General features: G+C 45.1%; 1 protein-coding gene and 1 long non-coding RNA gene across 2 annotated transcripts; one reads left to right on the top strand and one right to left on the bottom strand.

The window, feature by feature from the left end:
* The first annotated feature begins 6,381 nt into the window (after window positions 1-6,381).
* LOC136545836 (probable carbohydrate esterase At4g34215) lies at window positions 6,382-8,541 on the top strand. The gene is made up of 2 exons (XM_066537815.1): window positions 6,382-7,030; window positions 8,207-8,541. Exons 1-2 carry the CDS (start codon window positions 6,428-6,430, stop codon window positions 8,402-8,404), a joined length of 801 nt encoding a protein of 266 aa, XP_066393912.1. The 5' UTR covers window positions 6,382-6,427; the 3' UTR covers window positions 8,405-8,541.
* A 903-nt stretch (window positions 8,542-9,444) lies between these two features.
* LOC136545835 (uncharacterized) lies at window positions 9,445-11,782 on the bottom strand. Its single transcript, XR_010781169.1, has 3 exons — window positions 11,225-11,782; window positions 10,294-10,353; window positions 9,445-9,720 (listed from the first exon to the last, which is right to left on the bottom strand). It is a non-coding gene; the product is annotated as an uncharacterized lncRNA (long non-coding RNA).
* Window positions 11,783-20,460: the final 8,678 nt, after the last annotated feature.

The raw sequence follows: 20,460 nt of genomic DNA, 5'->3' as shown, positions 1-20,460 counted from the left end.
ACATATCACAAACAAGCTCATCATTATTCATAGCAATGGAATCATAATTTTGCTTAGCTAGACAATGTTTTTGCTCACAGACATTACTTGTGCCATCATGGAGCTCTTGGAGTTTTAACCAAATTTCATGTGCCGTATTTAAGGTGAACACTTGGTTAAACACATCCATGCTAAATGATTCAAACAAGCAATTCTTAGCTCTAGCATTAAAATGCATTTCTTTTTCATCACTCTTTTGTGGGCTTTTTGGGATTTTTAATGGGTTTCATCCCGTCACGAGTGACTCTCCATACACCTAAATCAACCACCTCAAGGTAGCAAGCCATTCTAGCTTTATAGTAGAGGAAGTTAGTGCCATCAAATTATGGAGGACTAGCGGTATCCATCCCAACCACTCTATAATAGCGTCGGCTCAACGACGGTTAAGCCAAAGGTCCAAATATGAGCCAACCAGCTCTGATACCAATTGAAGGGGACCGTGACGCCTAAGAGGGGGGGGGGTGAATTAGGCAACTTAAAATTCTAACTTCTAAAACTATGGCCTCTTTTTCTAACCTTAGCAAAACCTATGCAAAAGATAAACTATCTAGATGTGCAACTATGATTTTGCTAGTGTGTTGCTATCTCTACCACAAACGTAGTAAAGTAATCAATGTAAATGCGGAAGCTAAAGAGTAAGGTAGAGATATGCAAACTCCTATCGACAACTCCGGTATTTTTACTGAGGTATCGAGAAGCGCGCAAGCTTCCCCCTAGTCCTCGTTGGAGCCCCTCGCAAGGAATCCCTCGCAAGGGCCAAGCTCCCGGTCGGGTAACTCCGTGGATAGCCTCGGGTCTTCCCCACGCGCAAGTGGGTCTCCGACGTGCCTTCTGGCAAGCCTCTCCCGGATGCTCCCCGCCGTCTTCACTATCAAGCTTTCGGCTAAAACGTTGCGGGCCTTGTTCCCTCCGATACACGGTGGCGGCCACACCACAAACGTGGTTGGTGTGATCTCGCAAGACTTCAAGCCCCTTGAAGGGTCGAGATGGCGACTAGAGGGGGGGTGAATAGTCTTTTCTAAAACTTAATCGTGTCGGCTAACCGATATAAATGCGGAATTAAAACTATCGGTCTAGCCAAGACTATACCCCACTATATATGTTCACTAGCACCTTACAAAGATAACAATTATGCAACAAAGGTGCCGGGCTAGCTAGAGCTCTCCTAATCAATTCTAGGAGCAAGGTCACACAAACCTATGCCACTAGTACTTTAAGCAACAAGGGAGCTCCTACACATGCTAGTAAGCAAAAGCACAAGGCTAACTAAGCTCACTAGCAATGCTCAATAACAAGGCAACCAATGCCTAATTAGAGAGCGCAAATACTTAGTTACACAAACTAAGCAATGTGACTAACAAGGTTACTAAAACCAAATTAGCCACGCAAGGGAGCTACTTCTATGCTACACAAGCAAGAAGGTAATTAGCAAGCTACACAAGCTATCTAATTACAAGAGCAACTACACAAGCTTAATATGTATAGAAGTAATTGCAAGCTTGTGTAATGGGGATGCAAACCAACGGGAAGAACAAGGTTGACACGATGATTTTTCTCCCGAGGTTCACGTGTTTGCCAACACGCTAGTCCCCGTTGTGTCGACCGCTCACTTGGTGGTTCGGCGGCTAATTAGCATCACCCGCTAAGCCCGCACGTCGGGCGCCGCAAGAACCTACCCCTTGAGTGAGGGTAGCTCAATGACACGCTTTACTAGAGTTGCTCTTCGCGACTCCCGCGGGGCGAGCACAATGCCCCTCACAAGCACTTCTCCGGAGCGCCGCACAAGCTTCTTGCACGCTTCGACGGAGACCACCACCAAGCCGTCTAGGAGGTGGCAACCTCCAAGAGTAACAAGCACCACCGGCTTGCAACTTGATCACCTAGTGCCACTCGATGCAACCTCACGATGCAATCGCACTAGAATCGCTCACTCACACAATCGAATGATCACTATCAAGTATATGTGTGATGGAGGGCTCCTAAGCACTCTCAAGCATGGACACAAAGTCCCCCAAGGTGCTCCACACCAGCCATGGCCGAGGGCCACTTCTATTTATAGCCCCAAGGGCTAAACTAGCCGTTACCCCTTCACTGGGCAACGGTCGGGACGACCGGACGCTCCGGTCGTGTTGACCGGACGCTGGACCACAGCGTCCGGTCGCCCACAGACGACCACGTGTTCTGGTTCCAACGGTCACTTGACCTGACCGGACGCAGCAGCACTCAACTGACCGGACGCTGGACCCTCAGCGTCCGGTCATTTCCAGTAAGCTCCCGAGCATGACCGGACGCGTCCGGTCGAACGCGATCGGACGCAGCCAGCGTCCGGTCACTCTCCAGCTACTGCTACACTCCATGTCAGTGCGACCGGACGCAGCCTGCCAGCGTCCGGTGCATTTAGATCCAGCGTCCGGTCAGTTGACCGACGCCAGCATTTTCTCCATTCTCTTCACCCTTGCTCAAGTGTGCTAACCACAAGAATTTGCATCCGGCGCAATAGAAAATAGGCATTCCATTTTCCCGAAAGCGCCGAATCCCGCCTCGCAAGCTCGGCGGGAGGGAGAGAGGGACCCAAAACCCATCTCACCCCTGCAAACACCACCTCCTTTGTAAATGTGCCAACACCACCAAGTGTACACCACCATGTGTATGTGTGTTAGCATTTTCACAATCATTTCCCAAAGGATGTTAGCCACTCAACTTGCCATGCCACTCGATCCTAGCGACAATGCAAAGTTAGATCACTCGAGTGGCACTAGATGACCGATATGCAAACAAGTTTGCCCCTCTTGATAGTACGGCCATCTATTCTAAACCCGGTCATAAACTTCTCTACACACCTATGACCGGTGAAATGAAATGCCCTAGGTTATACCTTTGCCTTGCGCATTCCATTCCATCTCCTCCAATGTTGATGCAACACATGCACCAACACGATCAACAATGATATGATCCACTTCATATCATCACATGATCATATTGGTTCATCGATCTTGACTCTACTTGCTCTTCACCGTTGCCATCGTCCATCAGCGCCAAGTCTTGCTCAAGCTTCACCGCCACGCGGTCCATCACTCCAAAGCCTTCGACTTGCCCTTCACGCTTGCAACCGGTCCATCAAGCCAAGTCTTGTCTTGATCTTCTCCACCTTGATCACATGACTCAATGTCATGTCTCATGTGCATTTAAGCTCCTTCATCATCACATGTGTGAGCTTTGCAACATCTCCAAGCCATTTTCACCTTCATAGCATATGTTGCTCACACACATGTACCTGTGGACTAATCACCTGTGTATCTCACATAAACACAATTAGTCCACCTAAGTTGTCACTCAATTACCAAAACCAAACAAGGACCTTTCACCCCTCTGATGTACAACAATGGTGCTCATAAGCACCGAGTGATAAGAGGTATGCAAACCTCACTAAACACTAGGCCTAAACCTAGAGCAAGCGCATAAGCGGTGGTCTAATCAACCTAAGCACTTCGCAAAGCACCTACGCTAATCACCTGATGAATCACTAAGCACTTTACAAGTGGAGATCACTAAAATGGTGTATCAACACCCTTGGTATGTTTCCTCAGCTCCACCCCCTTCAAATGGCCGGTTGGGGGTTGTATTTATAAGCCCCACTGAGAAAGTAGCCGTTGGGGTCGAATTCCCGTGAAACTACTACTAACCGGACGCGTCCGGTCATCCTGACCGTTGAGCCGGCAATATACTGATCGGATGCTAGCCAGCGTCCGGTCGCCTGCCACCGGACACGTCCGGTCGCCTGCCACCGGACACGTCCGGTCGTCTGCCACCGGACACGTCCGGTCGTAGATTTGCGGCTCTGGAACCTTACTGTACTCGATTGGACGCTGTTGTCCTGCATCCGGTCGGTTGCCGCCAGCGTCCGGTCCAGTGTCCGGTCGCCTGTCTGCCGAGTCCTCTGCCCAGCGTCCGGTCGCTTGTCCAGCGTCCGGTCACCTCAGTGAGCTCGTTTCTTCATGATCTTGCGTATGGCTTGGTTTCAATCTTCGTGCTTGGACTTTGCTTGATATCTTGGGTCTTCTCTTGTGCTTCTAAGGTCTTTTTTAAGGTGTTGATCATCGGATCACCACGTCGTCTTCGTCCAAGTCACGTCTTGCACCCTATTGAACTACAAAATAAACACTTGCAAATTCATTAGTCCAATTTGGTTGTGTTGGTCATCAAACATCAAAATCCAAAGTAAATGGGCCAAGCGTCCATTTTTCTTACATCTTCCCAGTATCAAACCTCCCCTTTAGTGTGAAATCACCGCCAAACTTTATATTCAAATGGACACAAAAGTCGTTGAAGCTAGGAGGTTCATCAAACCATTCCAATTCTTCTTCCATATCCTCAAACATACCATCCTCTCTCCTAACACTTCCTCCATACAAAACTCTAACACAACAATCCATCTACAGAAGCATTTCAAGAAACTTCATTAAGTCGTCGAAATCATCGTACGTAATGTCCATACTAATATTAATATATTTTCTAACTATAACTATACTAACTAATCAAATATTAACTTCTATACATGGTATACTATAACTGTACTAACTAAACTATCTAACTTTACTACCTATACTAACTTATTATATTACGTATACTAACTAAACTATCTAACTTTACTAATTATACTAACTATACTTTAATAATTTTACTAACTTTATTAATTGTGCTAACTATATTAGTGGAGTACCTCGTTGCAGCGCGTAAGACCGGGCTGGGAGGCGCGGGCGTAGGGCAGCCGTCGTGCGTGACCGGAGGTTATGGCCGGAGGGGGAGGCATGCCGGCGTGCGGGTGCGGCGGCCGCACCCGGCGGCCGGCGGGCTGGCTGCCTGGCTGGCGCGGGCGGGCTGGCTTGCGTGGGCGGCAACGGCTGCGGCAGACGGCGTGCACGGCGGCGGGCAGGCGCGGGGGAAGGCGGGCGTGGCGGCCAGCCTTGCAGCGCTACTCGGAGAATGGAGACGACTCGGGCAGAGGGCCGCGGCGGAGGTTATATCCGGCTCTGCCGCGCCATGGATCAGGGCGCGGCACTGCCGCACCATGATCGGTGGCGCGGCAGAGCCCTGCCACGTCAGCGGCCAGCGCTTCCGGTCGCTGCCACGTCAGCCCTCTGCCGCGCCTCCATGCATGGCGCGACACAGGCATTTGGCCGCGCCAGGGCAATAGGCGCGGCCAAAAGTGTTAGTTTTTTTTTAAAAAAACCGAGAGTGTTAGATTTAAAATTAAGTTTAAAAAAGTGTTAAAATTAAAAAAAAAATCTAAAAAGTCAGGTTGTCAAACACGCTTAGGATAAAATGATATGCCTCACTTGAATAAGCTAAGTAGATGTAGACTACTGAGTTCCCATTGCGATTAGGCTAGTGCTCTTGGTTTGAAAAAATGTATTCTCTCTGCCCTAAAAAGAGTTTGTGGATATGTTCATTTTTAAAAATCGACTATTTTTCTAAAAAATATTAGTAATATTTGTTAAAAATATATATTTAATTATTATAATCTAATTATACTCATTACCCATCATAAATATTAATATATTTTGTACATATTCAGTTAAAGTTAACACATATTTGACTTCTTGGTAAATGTGAATGATATCCTTTGTTGCATGCGGGGAGTATGTGTTTTTTTTGTCATACTCTTTCTACCTTCTATCTCATGTAAAACGTAAACTTCTAATGAATTCTCTACTACAACACGTGCTGCGGTAGGAGCTTCACCCTTTTGTCAAAGGAAGTACTTGTTACACCCTGACAGCCACTCAGGCAGCCTACAGAGCTACTAAACTGTGTGATGTGGAGGTCAGGTACAAACGTGGAGGATGGAGCTAATGGTTAGGCTAGCGCGTTGGGGAAGCCTTTATTTAGATAGGAGCTTCTTCTGATAGTAGGTTTTCAAGGCAGCTAGCCATAAGTCAGCTTTTCTATGGATTTGATTGATTGTCTGCGTTAGAAACCATAATTTTTATTAGTTCTTTTAAAGTGAAATTAAGGAGAGACTCTGTAATTTTTTGCCCTTCTTCCTTCATTAACATGGCAGTGGTTAAACGACTAGTTACAGTTAGGCAAACATAGTGCTTAGCTGGCTTCTTACAGCGGAAAAATGTCTAGCACTCCGTACATATGGGTTGGTGAACTTCTTGTTTGTCACTGTACCATCTGCTGCATGCACGCTGTCACATGCTTCAGCGGAAAAAGACACATGGATCGGAACGAATCTTTCGTCACTCATCTTTGTCTGCTTCGATCGATCAATGCCTACGACTAGGAGTACCACTCCTATTTAGCTGTAGTCCGTGATCCATTCCATCCTCCATTCAGGCATCCAATATAACCAAAGAACACGTGAAAGGCACTGTGGGCAATAATGGCGATGCTACGGCCAGCGTTAGCGTTACCCTTCCTCCTGCTCCTCCTCCCCGCCGCGGCTGGTGGGCTGTCCGGCGGCCGGACGCTGGTCTTCATCCTGGCCGGGCAGTCCAACATGAGCGGCCGCGGCGGCGCCACCAACGGCACCTGGGACGGCATTGTTCCGCCGGAGTGCGCGCCCTCGGAGCGCATCCTCCGCCTCTCGCCCTCGCTCCGCTGGGAGGAGGCGCGCGAGCCGCTGCACGCCGGCATCGACGTGGGCAACGTTGTCGGTGTTGGCCCCGGCATGCCCTTCGCGCACGCCGTGCTCGCCAGCGAGGGCGCGGAGTCCGTCGTCGTCGGGCTCGTGCCGTGCGCGCAGGGCGGCACGCCCATCGCCAACTGGTCCCGGGGAACGGAGCTGTACGAGCGGATGGTGACGCGCGCCAGGGCGGCCGTGGCCGAGTGCAGCGGACGCGGTGAGCTCGCCGGCATGCTTTGGTTCCAGGGGGAGGCTGACACCATGAGGCGCCAGGATGCTGAGCTCTACCGGCGGCGTATGGAGACTCTCGTGCACGACGTTCGCGGCGACCTCGGCCGGCCCGACCTCCTCGTCATCCAGGTCACTCACAGATTCTTGCTCTCGCTCTCGCTCTCTGTACGTACAGCTGTACTACCTCCTAACAAACAGACCGAATCGGTCATTTTCCTTTCTGGCCCATAGCAAGGCCGAACAACCAGAGTGTGCGGTCACTTTTTTACTCCTATTTGCTCTTGTTTTTAATCCCCCCCCACACCCACCCACACACACACACACACACACACACCTCAAGCCATTTAGTCCTTGTAGTAGTGTAAGCAGTAACTACTCCAACGCTACCCCGCACCTGCTAGCTAGCTAACCGCAGTACGGCAAATCCAATTCAGCTACGATTCATTCGACAGGCATCTTCACAATTTTCTCGCTTCTTCTTTTTTCTATACTTTTTCATTTTTTTTTCATATTAACCACCCATTTTTCTCTATGAACAAATTTTGTAGATTTAGAAGTTTGTATGCAACACAAATTATGTAAAAAATGTGGTGAATAAGTTGTGTATAAACATTTTCAAAAGACATTGGTAAACAAAAACTTATATGTATAAGTTACATTGTTCATAAATTTATTATATAAAAATTTGTGTTAGAAATGCTATGTTGTTCAATTGTTATGAAAGGTATGTTCATTGATAATTATGAACAAAAGTTGGGTTTCAAAGGTAATATATAGAAAAATTGTCATGATAAGTTGTATATAAATTATGTAAAAAAACATATTAAAAATTTATGATTAGAAGTTGTGGTTATAAGTTATGTCTAGCAAAATATTATGCACAAAAGTTGTGAGTATAACTTTGTGACTTTCCAAAAATCAAAATTTTTGGAAACATTTTTTCTAAAAAAAAGGAAAGTTGTAGGCTTGTCTCGTCATTCGCTGAATTAGAAGTGAATGTTCGCTCATTAGTGGGATCTGTGTGGTGGATTCACCACATGTGTACATACACAATTATCTATTTTAGAGAATATGCCATGAATCTACGACACATGCCTACGTTGTCTCGCAGAATTTGTTGAATGATTACACATGGATATATGTCATGACTAAATTTGTTTCAGTGGGTCGTGGTTCTCTTCTTGAATCAATACACATGCGTTAATCCAAATTTAGTATTTCAAAGGGATCAATTATATTTCTTATTTGCTAACTTTTTGTTTATAGTATGTCATTGTTTGTCTCTAAATATCATATTATATATAGGTCGGGATTGCAACTGCGCAGTACAACGGAAAGTTCCTCGACCTCGTGAGGGAAGCTCAAAAGGCAGTCACACTCCCAAATGTCAAGTACGTTGATGCCATGGGGCTGCCCATTGCGAGCGATCACACGCATCTTACCATGGAGGCTCAAGTCCAGCTTGGAAACAAGCTAGCCAAGTCATACTTAGAAACGCTGTAATAATTTTCAAACGCTGTAATAATTTTCAAACGAATGAACACGTCGTTTCTACCTACATATGCCTACCCAAATAAGGCATGCCCATTTTCCTCGATTAGAAAATGGACAGAGCAAGCAATCTGTATACTCAAATTACGAATTACATGCAATTCAAACCGTCGTTGTGTTAAATTGTTATTCAATGCACCAATCAATAGGCAAAAGTGCCACAACCTTAAATACATATCCATAGTTGTAAGTAGACGATAAAATCATTGCTTTATTAGGCCAGTCTCAATGGTGTCACTACGTAAAAAAGCACATCACAGACACGCTTTTAGAGACGTCATAGACGCGCTTCAGCGCGTCTCTAATAACACGTCATTAGTAAGGTCTTATTACAGACACAACAAAAATGCGTCTGTAATAAGCTCATACTACAGACGCGTGTTACCAATATGGGTCTGTGATTGGTTCATACAACAGACTGGTGGAGTAAAAAACACGTCTGTAATGACCCCCTTATCACAGACGCGCATAGCCGACACGCGTCTGTAATAACGAAATATAAAAATAAAAAAAAGAAATCCTCACTGCCACGGTGTTATATATAAATAGTAGTCTATTGCTAATTAGCAATTTCATATACATGAAGTAAAATCAAAAGCTATTACATGTCCCTCCAACATACTGCAAGTAAAAGCTATTACATAGTGCAATATTGCAAGAAACTTCACAAGGATGTGGTTTGTCACATGGCATTCTGAAAGCACCAATATATATATGTTCATTACACCTGGACCAAAGTAGGCCAAAATATAGAATTTAGATGAGGCATCAAACTTAGATGAGGAAGAAGTTAGATGAGGCATCAAACCTATACTGCCTATTGGTCCTTATCACCAGGCTACTTTACTTAAGCTGCTCTCTTCGGCCATATTGTTCCAAGTCAATTGGAAACTGCAAGAGGCATGAAACTTTTATTAGCAATCAAATTCCAAACCATAGAAAAATAGATCACACACAAGTGAGAAATTGGCTCTTCAAAACAAGTTATTATCACTTCCCAATTCGCTATCATTTCATGCTAATTAGAGAATAAATTTGCAAGCAGCCAACCAAACAAAAAACTGAAGGTCTGCCAGGAGATCCACTAACACTTCACTGACTCTAGCAGATATAAGTCAAGGAGAAGAAATATAGAATTTCTACAATTCTATCATTATCTCTCAGAAATTTACACGCCATGCACTGGGATTTATCTTAACGAGGAAAACAGCCTGCGTACTGCTTCAAAGAAATCAACTGCTTTGTCAACATTGATATCCAGCTGATAGCTACAGCATGGGAAAACAAAAGAACCAATTGTCAGCTTTATGATTATACAAATAAGAAAGAGTGACTGCAGCTACCATCTTCCTGCACATTCATACTACTGTGATCAAGAAGAGTAACTGCAGCTACCATCTTCCTGCAAATCTACAACTAATTTATGTTTTGCTTGCTGCACATTCACTACTGTGATCAAGGTAGACAATTGAGAGCAGTAAACCCTTTCCAAAGATCAAGCAGAATAACTACAGCTTATAAATATGGACCATAATAGAATATGTAGGGAAATAAAGGCCTTTCCAAAGAAAAACATACTACTCTGAATTTGTGGTGGTCGGTGACAGGCAGAAAAATAAAGGCCTTTCCAAAGAAAAACACACTACTCTGAACTTTAGAGGAAAAAATTGCATTCTCTGGAAGCATTTTATCAGCATGTACCCAACTTATGAAACGAGACATGTAAGCAGTTTATATTTCTGAAGCAAACCTTAATGTTAAACCCAGCTTTAGCATTGGTTTCAATAAACATGACACCAAGGTACATTGTCTTTGACAGACACTTGAAGCAAAGGTCTCACCTGCACTGTGCAGCAATCTTCCCCTTACGCATCTTCAGATCATTCCTCTAAGATGCAATGCTGCAAAACGTGAACTGTATGTCAACTGAAACAAAACATTCCTCTAAAATTTATTTCAATATTTCGATAAAACTAAAAGCTAATACACAATATATATTCATATTGATAAACAGCTCATGTGTGTCTGTACTGGTAGCTAACAGCTCAGCTTGTGTAAAGAACTTGATAGAAGTTTTGTTGCCTCTACTTTTTATCACAAGACACAAGAACTAATTGTCACTGAACTGAAACAGAAAGCTTAACATACACAAGCTTAACATGCAGTATGATACAATTAGATTCTAAAGTGAACTGGGGAGAACTAATTGACAGACTGAATCAGAGAAACGACTTGTCCATACCTGAAGTCTAATACAGAGCAGAGAAACTAAATGATGTTGCAGACTGCAAAACAAAAATGTCTGAAGGAAGCACACGCCTGTACTTAAAATATTGCACAACACTTAAAATACTAGCCCACATAGGCAAATGCAAAAAATAAATATCAATTATCTTTCTAATCAAGAAGGCTTCACAAACTGATGTACCACAGACTGTTATTGGACAAGGAATAGTCCAGCATGCAAAGGAAGGTAGTATTTGACAAGGAAGTTGGAACAATGATGACTAAGGAAGTATTCAATAGGATCTTGCCATATGCGAGATTAAATTCACTACAACTGCTATATGACATACACAAATTTTTAGTTTGCAATAACAACCAAACGTGCTTGTACGAACAAATTAACTGCACCAGAACTGAATAGAAATTGAGGATTTTACTGAGTATCCTTGACGAGAAGTTAAGTTCAGCGTTGTCAGCCAGATCCAATCAAAAGGGCGAGATACAGTGGATCTAGCACAGTACAACAAGGGTTGAGGAGATCAGTACCTGGCAATCAGCTAAGATTAAGGAGGCGAAAGTTCCCATGGCGGATCTGTTGTTCCCCCGCTGGAATCGAAAGCACCACCACCTAAATCACCGCACCTGCCACTGGAATCGCCGCCCTCCACGCGAATCACCACGCCCTCGTCCAGATCTGCCCCGAGGTGAAGGGAAGGTGGAGGACGCGACGAGGGGGATGGGGAGGAGGAGGCGGCTTGGATATGCCAGCCCTGCCCGCGTCTGGCGGATACGCGTCACAGGCGCCCAGACGCGTGACAGCGATGGCGCCGGCATGGCCTCCCCCCGAACCCTAGCTTGCATGGGAAGGGAGGCGGACTGCCGTCGGTCAGGAGGGAGGGAGGCACAGGAAGGGAGGCGGGCGGGGATTCGCCGCCGCCGGCCCAGATCTGAGAGAGAGGAAAGGAGAGGAGGGAGTGGTGAACGCGCTGGCTGAGGGGTGATGGTCGCACCGGCGGAGGAAGGGTGGTTGTCTCGCTGGCGTAGGAAGGGGGCGATGGCATGAAGAGGAGGGGGGCGGTGGCGTCGGAGGACGAGGCGAGGGGAGGCGACGGGAGATGGGAGATGGGAGAGAGGGGGCGACGGGAGTCGGGAGACAGAGAGGTACGCGGACTCGAGTCGTCCGTCAACTAGGTTGCATAATTTTTTTGGGTCCGTGGACTATTTATTACAGACGCGTGTTTATTAGGACATGTCTCTCACAAAATATCTCTAATATAGACGCGCGTTCTTGTAATTACAGACGCGGCTTCTGAACACGTGTCTGTAGTAATGAGTTATCACAGACGCATGTTGACCATGCTGACATATTACAGACATGTGTTCAGAACATGCGTCTGTAGTAACAAGTTGTCACAGACGTGTGTTGACCCTGCCGACATATTATAGACGTGTGTTGGCAAAGTGCGTCTGTAAGCTCATATTACAGACGCACGTTCGGTCCGAAGTCTGTAGGGGGCGTCGACGGATATTATAGTTTTTTACATAGTGTGTGTTTCATTCCATGGTTTTCCAAGAGTGCCACATCACTTTGGTTGATTTATGTCCATGAATGAAACAATCTCCCTCAATGCAAAGTTTCATCACACGGTTTCATATGCTAGATACAACATTAAATCATTGCATGGTGGAGAGATCAACTATGCATATGAATCACGTGGCCAGTTGAAAAGCAAGAGCGACAATTGCTCATGTTTAGAGAAGACATGCTACATGTTCTACTGAGAACTACATGCAGAACTACATACGGGAACAAGGGTCTATGCAAATCTGAAATAGACGAAGACTGCTTGGAAGTCTAGAACAAGGATTTTGTTTCCCTCTAGCACAAGGACGACAGGATGGTCATTGACTTTGTCAGACGTGGCTTAATGAAGGCCTCCGACCTCCATGACGTCGAGGATTTTATTTCCCTCGCTGCTTGTAGCCTCGGCGGTAGCACATAGCAGTCGACGTCGGACCGCATTAGTGGACGAGCCAGATAGCACCGCTAAGCTAGGACAGGAGGAGGATCAAGTCAGCCAGGTGACAGGAGGTAGTAGAGGATAGAGGAGCTGAGATGGCGCCATGGCGGGGAGTAGAACAAGAGGGCCGCAGCAAATCGGAAAAACAATTGAGGATGAAACGCGAGGGCCTCAACGCGGGTTTCACCCGCTTTCCTAGACGTTGGAAATGCTGCTTGCTCCTTTCATCCCCATGAAACCTAAATCATCTCTCTCCTAATAAATATACTGCCATGTCATCATATTTGTTGACATGTCACCTTATTTAATACCCATAAAACACCCTTGACATCCCCATTGAGACTGCCCTTATTTAACTTTTCTATTAACATCCAAAGATCCAAAAATAGGGTGTACCAAAACTACCACTTAACAAGGCTAGCAAGAATAAAAAGAAGGTTTTCTAAACTTCATGTTTCCTTGACTTGAGATCCATGAGGTTTGCAGAGGATTTTACCCCTGAGAGGTCCTAATAGATAGAGAGAGGGTGAATAGCCTATTAAAAAATCTACAACAACACTAAGCTAAGTGGTTAGACAATTATGAGACGAAGCAAGTGTTGCGCTAGCCTACTTAAAAAGGCAAGCCACCTATCCATAATTCTAGTTGCTATGATCTCTAATTCACACAATGACTAAGTCACTACTCTCTAAGTTAGTGAGCTCTCAAAGACTAACTAAAGAGCCTCACTAACCACTAACAAGACACAAGCTAGCTCTCAAGACTAATTACACTAAAGAGCTTAACTACACTAGGAAAGTAAATGCAAGAGAAGTAGTGAAGGTTATACCACCATAGCAAGTGACCAATCACAATATATCAATGAACACCAAATAAATCCTCGGCGACAAGATGATACAATGATTTTTCTTCTGAAGTTCACGTGCTTGCCGGCAAGCTAGTCCCCATTGTGGTGATTCACCCACTTGAAGGTTCACGCGCTAATAGGCATCACACGCCTAACCCGTAATTGGGTGCCGCACAACCAACACAAGATGGGGATCACACAGGCCACGCGCAATCCACTAGAGTTGCCTTGGGTGCTTGGAGACAATCACCTTCCTCCGCTCGATGATGCTTGCTGCACTAAACCATCTAGGTGGCGGTAACCACCAAGAGTACCAAGCAAAATCCATAGCAAAACACAATCACCAAGTGCCTCTAGATGCAATCACTCAAAACAATGCACTTGGATGCTCTCCAATCTCATCAAATGATGAATCAATCAAGTAGGATGAGTGAGAGAGGAATGACTAGGCTCACTAGAGTGTATTCTCAATAGAAATGGCCAAGAGAGTGAGCCATGGCCGACCAACAAGCTTATATAGGCACCCCAAAAGAATAGAGCCGTTGGCCCTCTGTTGGGGGATTTTTGGGGTGACTGGACCCATGTGAGTCTGGACCGGACTCAGCATCGCCAGGGTTCAGTCACCAGATCATCGCCACGTGGCCCCTGATTTAAACCGGCACCGTTGATCACCAATAGTCGAGTTAGCTCCGCAGTCAAGTCACCTCCAGACCGGACCCAAACTCCAGGGGTCCGATGCTCCTACATGCGTGAGTCTGATAGGAAACAGAGAGGTTCCTAAGCACCTAAAGGCGACCGAACCCAGTCTGATGTGCATGATCGGACCCAACAGCCGGGTCTGACCCTCATAGCTACCTCGCTCCTGTGCGTCAACTCCACTATGACCGGACCTAGTCGCGCCAATGATCGAACCCAGCGCCCCTAGGGTCTGACCGGTTCTAGAGATGTCTAGAGGCGGCAAAACACGACCGGACCTGGTCCAGTACTCTTGATCAGACTCTGAGCCAGGGTCTCGTTCTCCTCGTGCTGCCACATCACCTCCACTCTCTCTAGCGCCTACGACACCACATAACCAGACCCTCACACCTAGGTCCGATCGCGCTGCGTGCCCAGGTCCGACCCCCCTATGCTAGACATAGAGGAGACCGGACTCTCCCTGTCTGGGTCTGGTCATCCCAAGACCCAGGGTCTGGCCCTCCAAAACTCCTCCTTTTCAACTCCAACTTCTCCACCCTTACTCAAATGTGCTAACCACCAAGTGTATCACCTTGTGCATATGTGTCAGCAACTTTTCACAAACATTTTCAAGGGTGTTAGCACTCGCTAGAATCTAAATGCACATGCAATGAATTAGAACATCTAGTGGCACTTTGATAACCGGATTTCATGACGAGTTTCACTCCTCTTCATAGTACGACAATCTATCCTAAACACACTCACACCCACTTGGTGTTTTGAGTGCCAAAACAAAAAGCTTCTATCAAATATACCTTTGCCTTGAGCCTTTTTATTTTTCTCTTTCTTCTTTTCCAAGCTTTGAGCACTTGATCATCACCATGGCCTCCACCATCATCACGATCATCCTTCACTTGCTCCACCACTTGGATTGTGCTTAACCTATCTCATATTCACTTAGAGCCAAAGGTTAGCACATAGGGTTTCATCAATTCACCAAAACCAAACTAGAGCTTTCACCCCCTTAAGATTCTTATTTAGTGTTCCCCTTCAAATAGATGGTCACACTATATTGCTATCATCCCCACTCCCTTCTTTATTCTTGTAGTCATCATACTTTCACTTCTTGCGGTTTTTATTGTGCTGAGACACTACTATAGAAAGCTAATCACCGCCGGTTCCAGAACCCCCATTACCGATGATTTTAGGCCCCGTTGGTGTATGTCGGCGGTGATCAGTGACCTTTATCTCCATCGGTTGCGCGCCAGCGGTGATGCTACTTTACCACCATCAATTCGGCATACCATATGACGGTGATGGTATCTTACCACTACCGACGCGGCATACCATCCGGCAGTGATAATGCGTCCTTTGCCATCATCCCGGCCACTACTACACTCGCACCTTTCACAGCCATGTCGTAACCCACATCGTAGTCTAATTTTGGCCTCGGCAGTAAGCTATCGACAATGATGGTCATAGCCTTCACTGTCGGCATCTAGGACCGACTGCGATGTACACTAACACCGCCGATTGGCTTATGATCCGTCCATGATTAGGTCCTTACTTCAGTCACATTGGAGCACAATGTAGCTGTGGATGTACACTAACACCACCACATTGGTAAATGATCCGACTCTGTCAAGGCTATCAAAACCATTGTGTAGGCACATCAACCTCCTATGTAGTGGTCACCAGCACCATCGCCTTGTACTTTGACCCGACTGTCAGCGGTGCGGGTTCACTATCGGTTTGATGGTTGAGACGCCTGTAGAGGTTAACACCACCATTGCTTCAGCGTATGATCCGCTAGTACAAAGGTCATGGTCAACATCGCCTGGCACCATGATCCACCTTTGATGATCATTTAGTCGGTGTCAGGTTACTAAAGGATTCGGCGGTGATATACTTTTGATCCCTACCGCATCATACGTATAGCGATGGTGACAGAATTTCATCCGGTTTCATAATAGTTACTAATTCAACTGGGTCCTTAATAGCTTCATGAACACAAAGCATACAAATATATAATCATTACATCCATAAATCATGTTCACAAATAAGAGTACTTTTTACAATAACAATGGACGCTACCATAACATCTTTCTCAACTGATGTCCTAACACAAGCTATACATAGAGCATACTAAAGGTATTGATGTATACAGACTTACATAATGCAATGACATAGCTGTGCTCCTTCTATGTGGCACTCCTGCTTGCAAGGCAAAATAAATATAATTAGTGCATCCTTCGGATTGGTAGCCAATGCACCATGGAACCCCTCTTATTCATCTCTGATCCACAACCAGAACAAATCAGTAGAATTAATAATATTGAACATACCATTCCTTTAGTTAACAAGCCAAAATTGGCCTATATATACATAGAATAAAAACAACTGTCTACCTAAACAAAGACTGTCGTGACGATGAAATACAGAAAATGCACCTTTACTGCTCTGCTAATGACTCCATGAACAAGAGAACATAAGGAAGATAGTAAGGCCTATTCATATGAAATTGCCTTCTTGATCTACAAAAGCGAATGACACGGGTATAGATGACATGAACCTTTCTGTGGTCCATGTCATATGCAATCAATGTTCTATCCTTCCCAACAAGGAAAATGAAATTCCATTCTAGGTGAACTATAATCACTCTGTACTCCTCATCACAAAGCTTAGAACCAACTTTAATATTCATGCATCCAAATAGTTTCTCCATGTCCACAACATGCTTCAAACTCCAGTTATCAGTACATAGTCTTCAAGTATCCACACTAAAAGCTAAGATTTATTGCGAAAATCAGCACAGCACACACACAGGTGACCCTAAGCTTGATGGATGGACATTTCAGCACCATCTGGTTTACGAATTGTCCTCCATGTCTTTCCCTCCATATCCACAACAACTATCGTAGAGTACTCAAGCATGTGCATAAAACCATTAAGAAAAACACTTCTCGATTTTGAATGTAGAACAATACTACCCTCGCCCCATTTAGATTCCTTAAAGATCCATGTTGTAGTTTTAGATGAGTAGATCTCCACACCTACGCATGCACCCTCCACCTCAACAAATTCAATCACATGGAAGTGCGAGGACGTTGGGTCAAAACCTAAGCAAGCCTGACCAACAGAACGGATGCTATGCGACAGTACATGCCATTTGTGGGTCACCGGATTATAGACAACATAGCGATGTAATCCATCAGGACCAGCACACCAGCAAAGGATGAGGCCACTGCAACAATTTGAGACTAGGACTTTTTAAGGGGGAAGGGCAAAAAGGACAAGGAGGGCCATTCACCAGTGATGCTGGTGAAGTGGCGATTGCCCTTCCACTAGCTACCATAGAAGAAGTCAACAATAGTCTGTGAAAGCTCTTATGTTGATAGGAGTCAGAGATGACACGCCTCTAGGAGCAACAGACATACTTGCAACAACACAAGTACTGGGCAGAGAGGTAGCAGAAGATGTCGGCAAGCACATCATCTGAGAGGCTGTCCACTGCATTCCTCATGTTAGGGGCCTTCCTTCATCTGGAAGGACACCACCAGCTGAAGAGATGAGGCCACCTTGCTGTGGAATTACATCAATAAACATTAGTAAGGAGATAAGTTTTGAGAAGGGACGATGATGCAAGTAAGGCCTTATTACAATTGCCTTTGGATCTAGCTGCGGTGAGCACGAGTGGCAACGCCGGTGATAGCAACAGCTCATTCGCTGATGGATCTGTGCAGGCAATCCAGCAATGTGCACCTACGTAGAGCAAGGGCTGACCAGTGCTGATGAGCAGGAGCAGCGATGACAAACAACAGCAATGAGGAAAAGAAAAGCTATGTGTGTGTGGGGGAGGGAGGGTGGCGGCGAGGTGGTGGTGCACAGGCGGGGGGGGGGGGGGTTCGGGGGGATGTTGGAGTAGGTTACTTGCTCTCCGTGTAACTTTTATGGCACACAGGAATTGAACTTCCATCAGTTTCGCGTGGGAGGGTTCAAACGCGGGATTAAAAATTTTGCAACTAAGCAGCGGTGAATGCACAGTACCATCACCGGTGGCTATGTCCTATTAGCACCCAGAGACCTCCGTATGATATGGTGATGAACACTAAGGCACACAATCCCGCACTTAGAAAACTAAGAAAAGCACAATTCTAGTACTCAGATTGAAAGGAAGCCAACTTGAGTTCGATGGTGAATAATAAGGCACACAGATTTACATTGAGGTTGTTGGTATTTATCAGTGCAAATAGAATATGAAGGATTCCACAAGCACACAGAATACTATTATAACATTTTACCAGGAGTATTATAGGTATCATTATTTATATTTTACTATCGACACAAAAATATGGTGATGTGATCAACACACAGCAAGCCGGATGGATCTGCTTGGAGTAAGCCTAGAGATCCGCTTGGCTTCGACACAGGACCAGCCGATCCTATGAATCCTAAAGGCGTGCCAGTCAATTTGACCTGCAATTGATAAGGAAAGAAAGTTTATCAGTAATTTAGGGTGGAACATGCTAGTTTTGCCCAGATAGTTCTAAGTGTGCCGCTTCGGGAGCGGCCAGACAGAAAAATCAACTAAATAGTAGATACAAGAAGAAATCAACTGTTAAGGACTGTAACGCTTGCGGGTCATGATTGATTTTGTAGTAACGAATACAATGCACCTAGTTTTAATGATCCGTTCCCTTAAGCAATTAATATGTATGTGTCAAAGATGCATCACTGGCTAAATTGGATTTGATCAATATGTGGTGTAGAGCCAATGAATCTGGTGAAAAGAGATATGCCACGCAAACAATCGACTATTCGATATAGACAGATCTACGAACTATCTAGATCTAATCTATTATAGTCAACAGTGAGGTTCGACCGGATCGATGCAGCTATGATGATGATGATAGTCTAGAACTAGAAAATCCATAGAACCGACCATACTTCAATAGGTTTATGAAAGCGTGCCATATCTATGAAAGCACAGGCGAATCGGCTAAAATAGCTGATTCAGGTAGAAAAGGGATTACAACATGTGAACAATCGATTGTTTAATATGGATAGATCTATAAACTCAGCAGATCTAACCTGTTATCCTTAATAGTGGGGTTTGATCAGATCGATGGCAGCCCTGTTAAAGATAACAGATCAAACCTTTAAAATAAACAGATCTATTCACATTTAACAGAATCATGAAGACACACTATAAGTGTTAAAGTATGGGTGATTGGCTATTTAGACGATGCAGGCATAGCAAATAGCCAAGGTCACGCCTGATCGAAAGCAAATCTACCAACTAGCATACTCTGATTTAAAGTGCTAACAGTAGGGATCGACCGGACCGTTATAGCCATAATAGCGAGCTATAGACTAGATTCAACTAGCTAGTAAACCTTCTCAAGATCAGACATGCCTTAGACGCGTACTATGCACCATCAAGATCGAAGTAGAACGACTGATAAAACATAATCCGTCGTTTAAAGTAAGAACCATCGCAATATGACAAAATAAACGATGGACTAAAATGATGTGAGGCCGATCTTGATCGATCTCGACCGGGCAGGTTGATATTGCTAAAACTAATGACAACATTGCGATTGATCTAGATCTTGCTGATGTTCTTGTTGTCATTAGTATTCAGCAATATCAACCTACCCGATCGAGATCGATCTAGATTGGCCTCACATCTTTTTAGTCCATCATTTATTTTGTCACATTGCGATGGTTCTTACTTTAAACAACAGATTATGTTTTATTGGCCATTCTACTTCGATCTTGATCGTGCATAGTACGTGGCTAAGGCATGTTAGATCTTGAGAAGGTTTACTAGCTAGTTGAATCTAGTCTATAGCCCTCTATTATGGCTGTAACGATCCGGTCGATCCCCACTGTGAAAGGATCAAGATGCCCAAGAGGGAGGAGGGGGGGGGTGAATTGGGCTAATTCTAAAATTCTTTGCAATATTTAAACCCTACACTTAGCCCACTTTACTCCTTGTGCCTAGAATGTGTTTCTATTGATCTACCGTTTAAAAGTTTTGCAACCTAGGTTCCAATCCTACTCTATCATGGCAATTCTAAGAATGTAAAGACAAGAATTGAATTCCTCAAATGTAAATGCTTAAAGTAAAGAGAGGAGAAGGAACCGGCAATGTTTTGCCGAGGTATTGGAGAGTCGCCACTCCCCACTAGTCCTCGTTGGAGCACCCACGCAAGGGTGTAGCTCCCCTTGATCCA

This window comes from Miscanthus floridulus, chromosome 3 (assembly GCF_019320115.1).
Source record: "Miscanthus floridulus cultivar M001 chromosome 3, ASM1932011v1, whole genome shotgun sequence".
Taxonomy (NCBI): domain Eukaryota; kingdom Viridiplantae; phylum Streptophyta; class Magnoliopsida; order Poales; family Poaceae; genus Miscanthus; species Miscanthus floridulus.
The sequence above is the reverse complement of the archived record's forward strand: the minus strand, read 5'-3'. Positions and strand labels throughout refer to the sequence as shown.

What these genes read in the sequence shown, in the direction of transcription:
- LOC136545836 (XM_066537815.1), top strand. Translation starts at nt 6,428, where the DNA reads ATGGCGATGCTACGGCCAGCGTTAGCGTTACCCTTCCTCCTGCTCCTC. An exon ending in CCGACCTCCTCGTCATCCAG is followed by an intron (nt 7,031 to 8,206) that starts GTCACTCACAGA and finishes TATTATATATAG; the next exon opens with GTCGGGATTGCAACTGCGCA.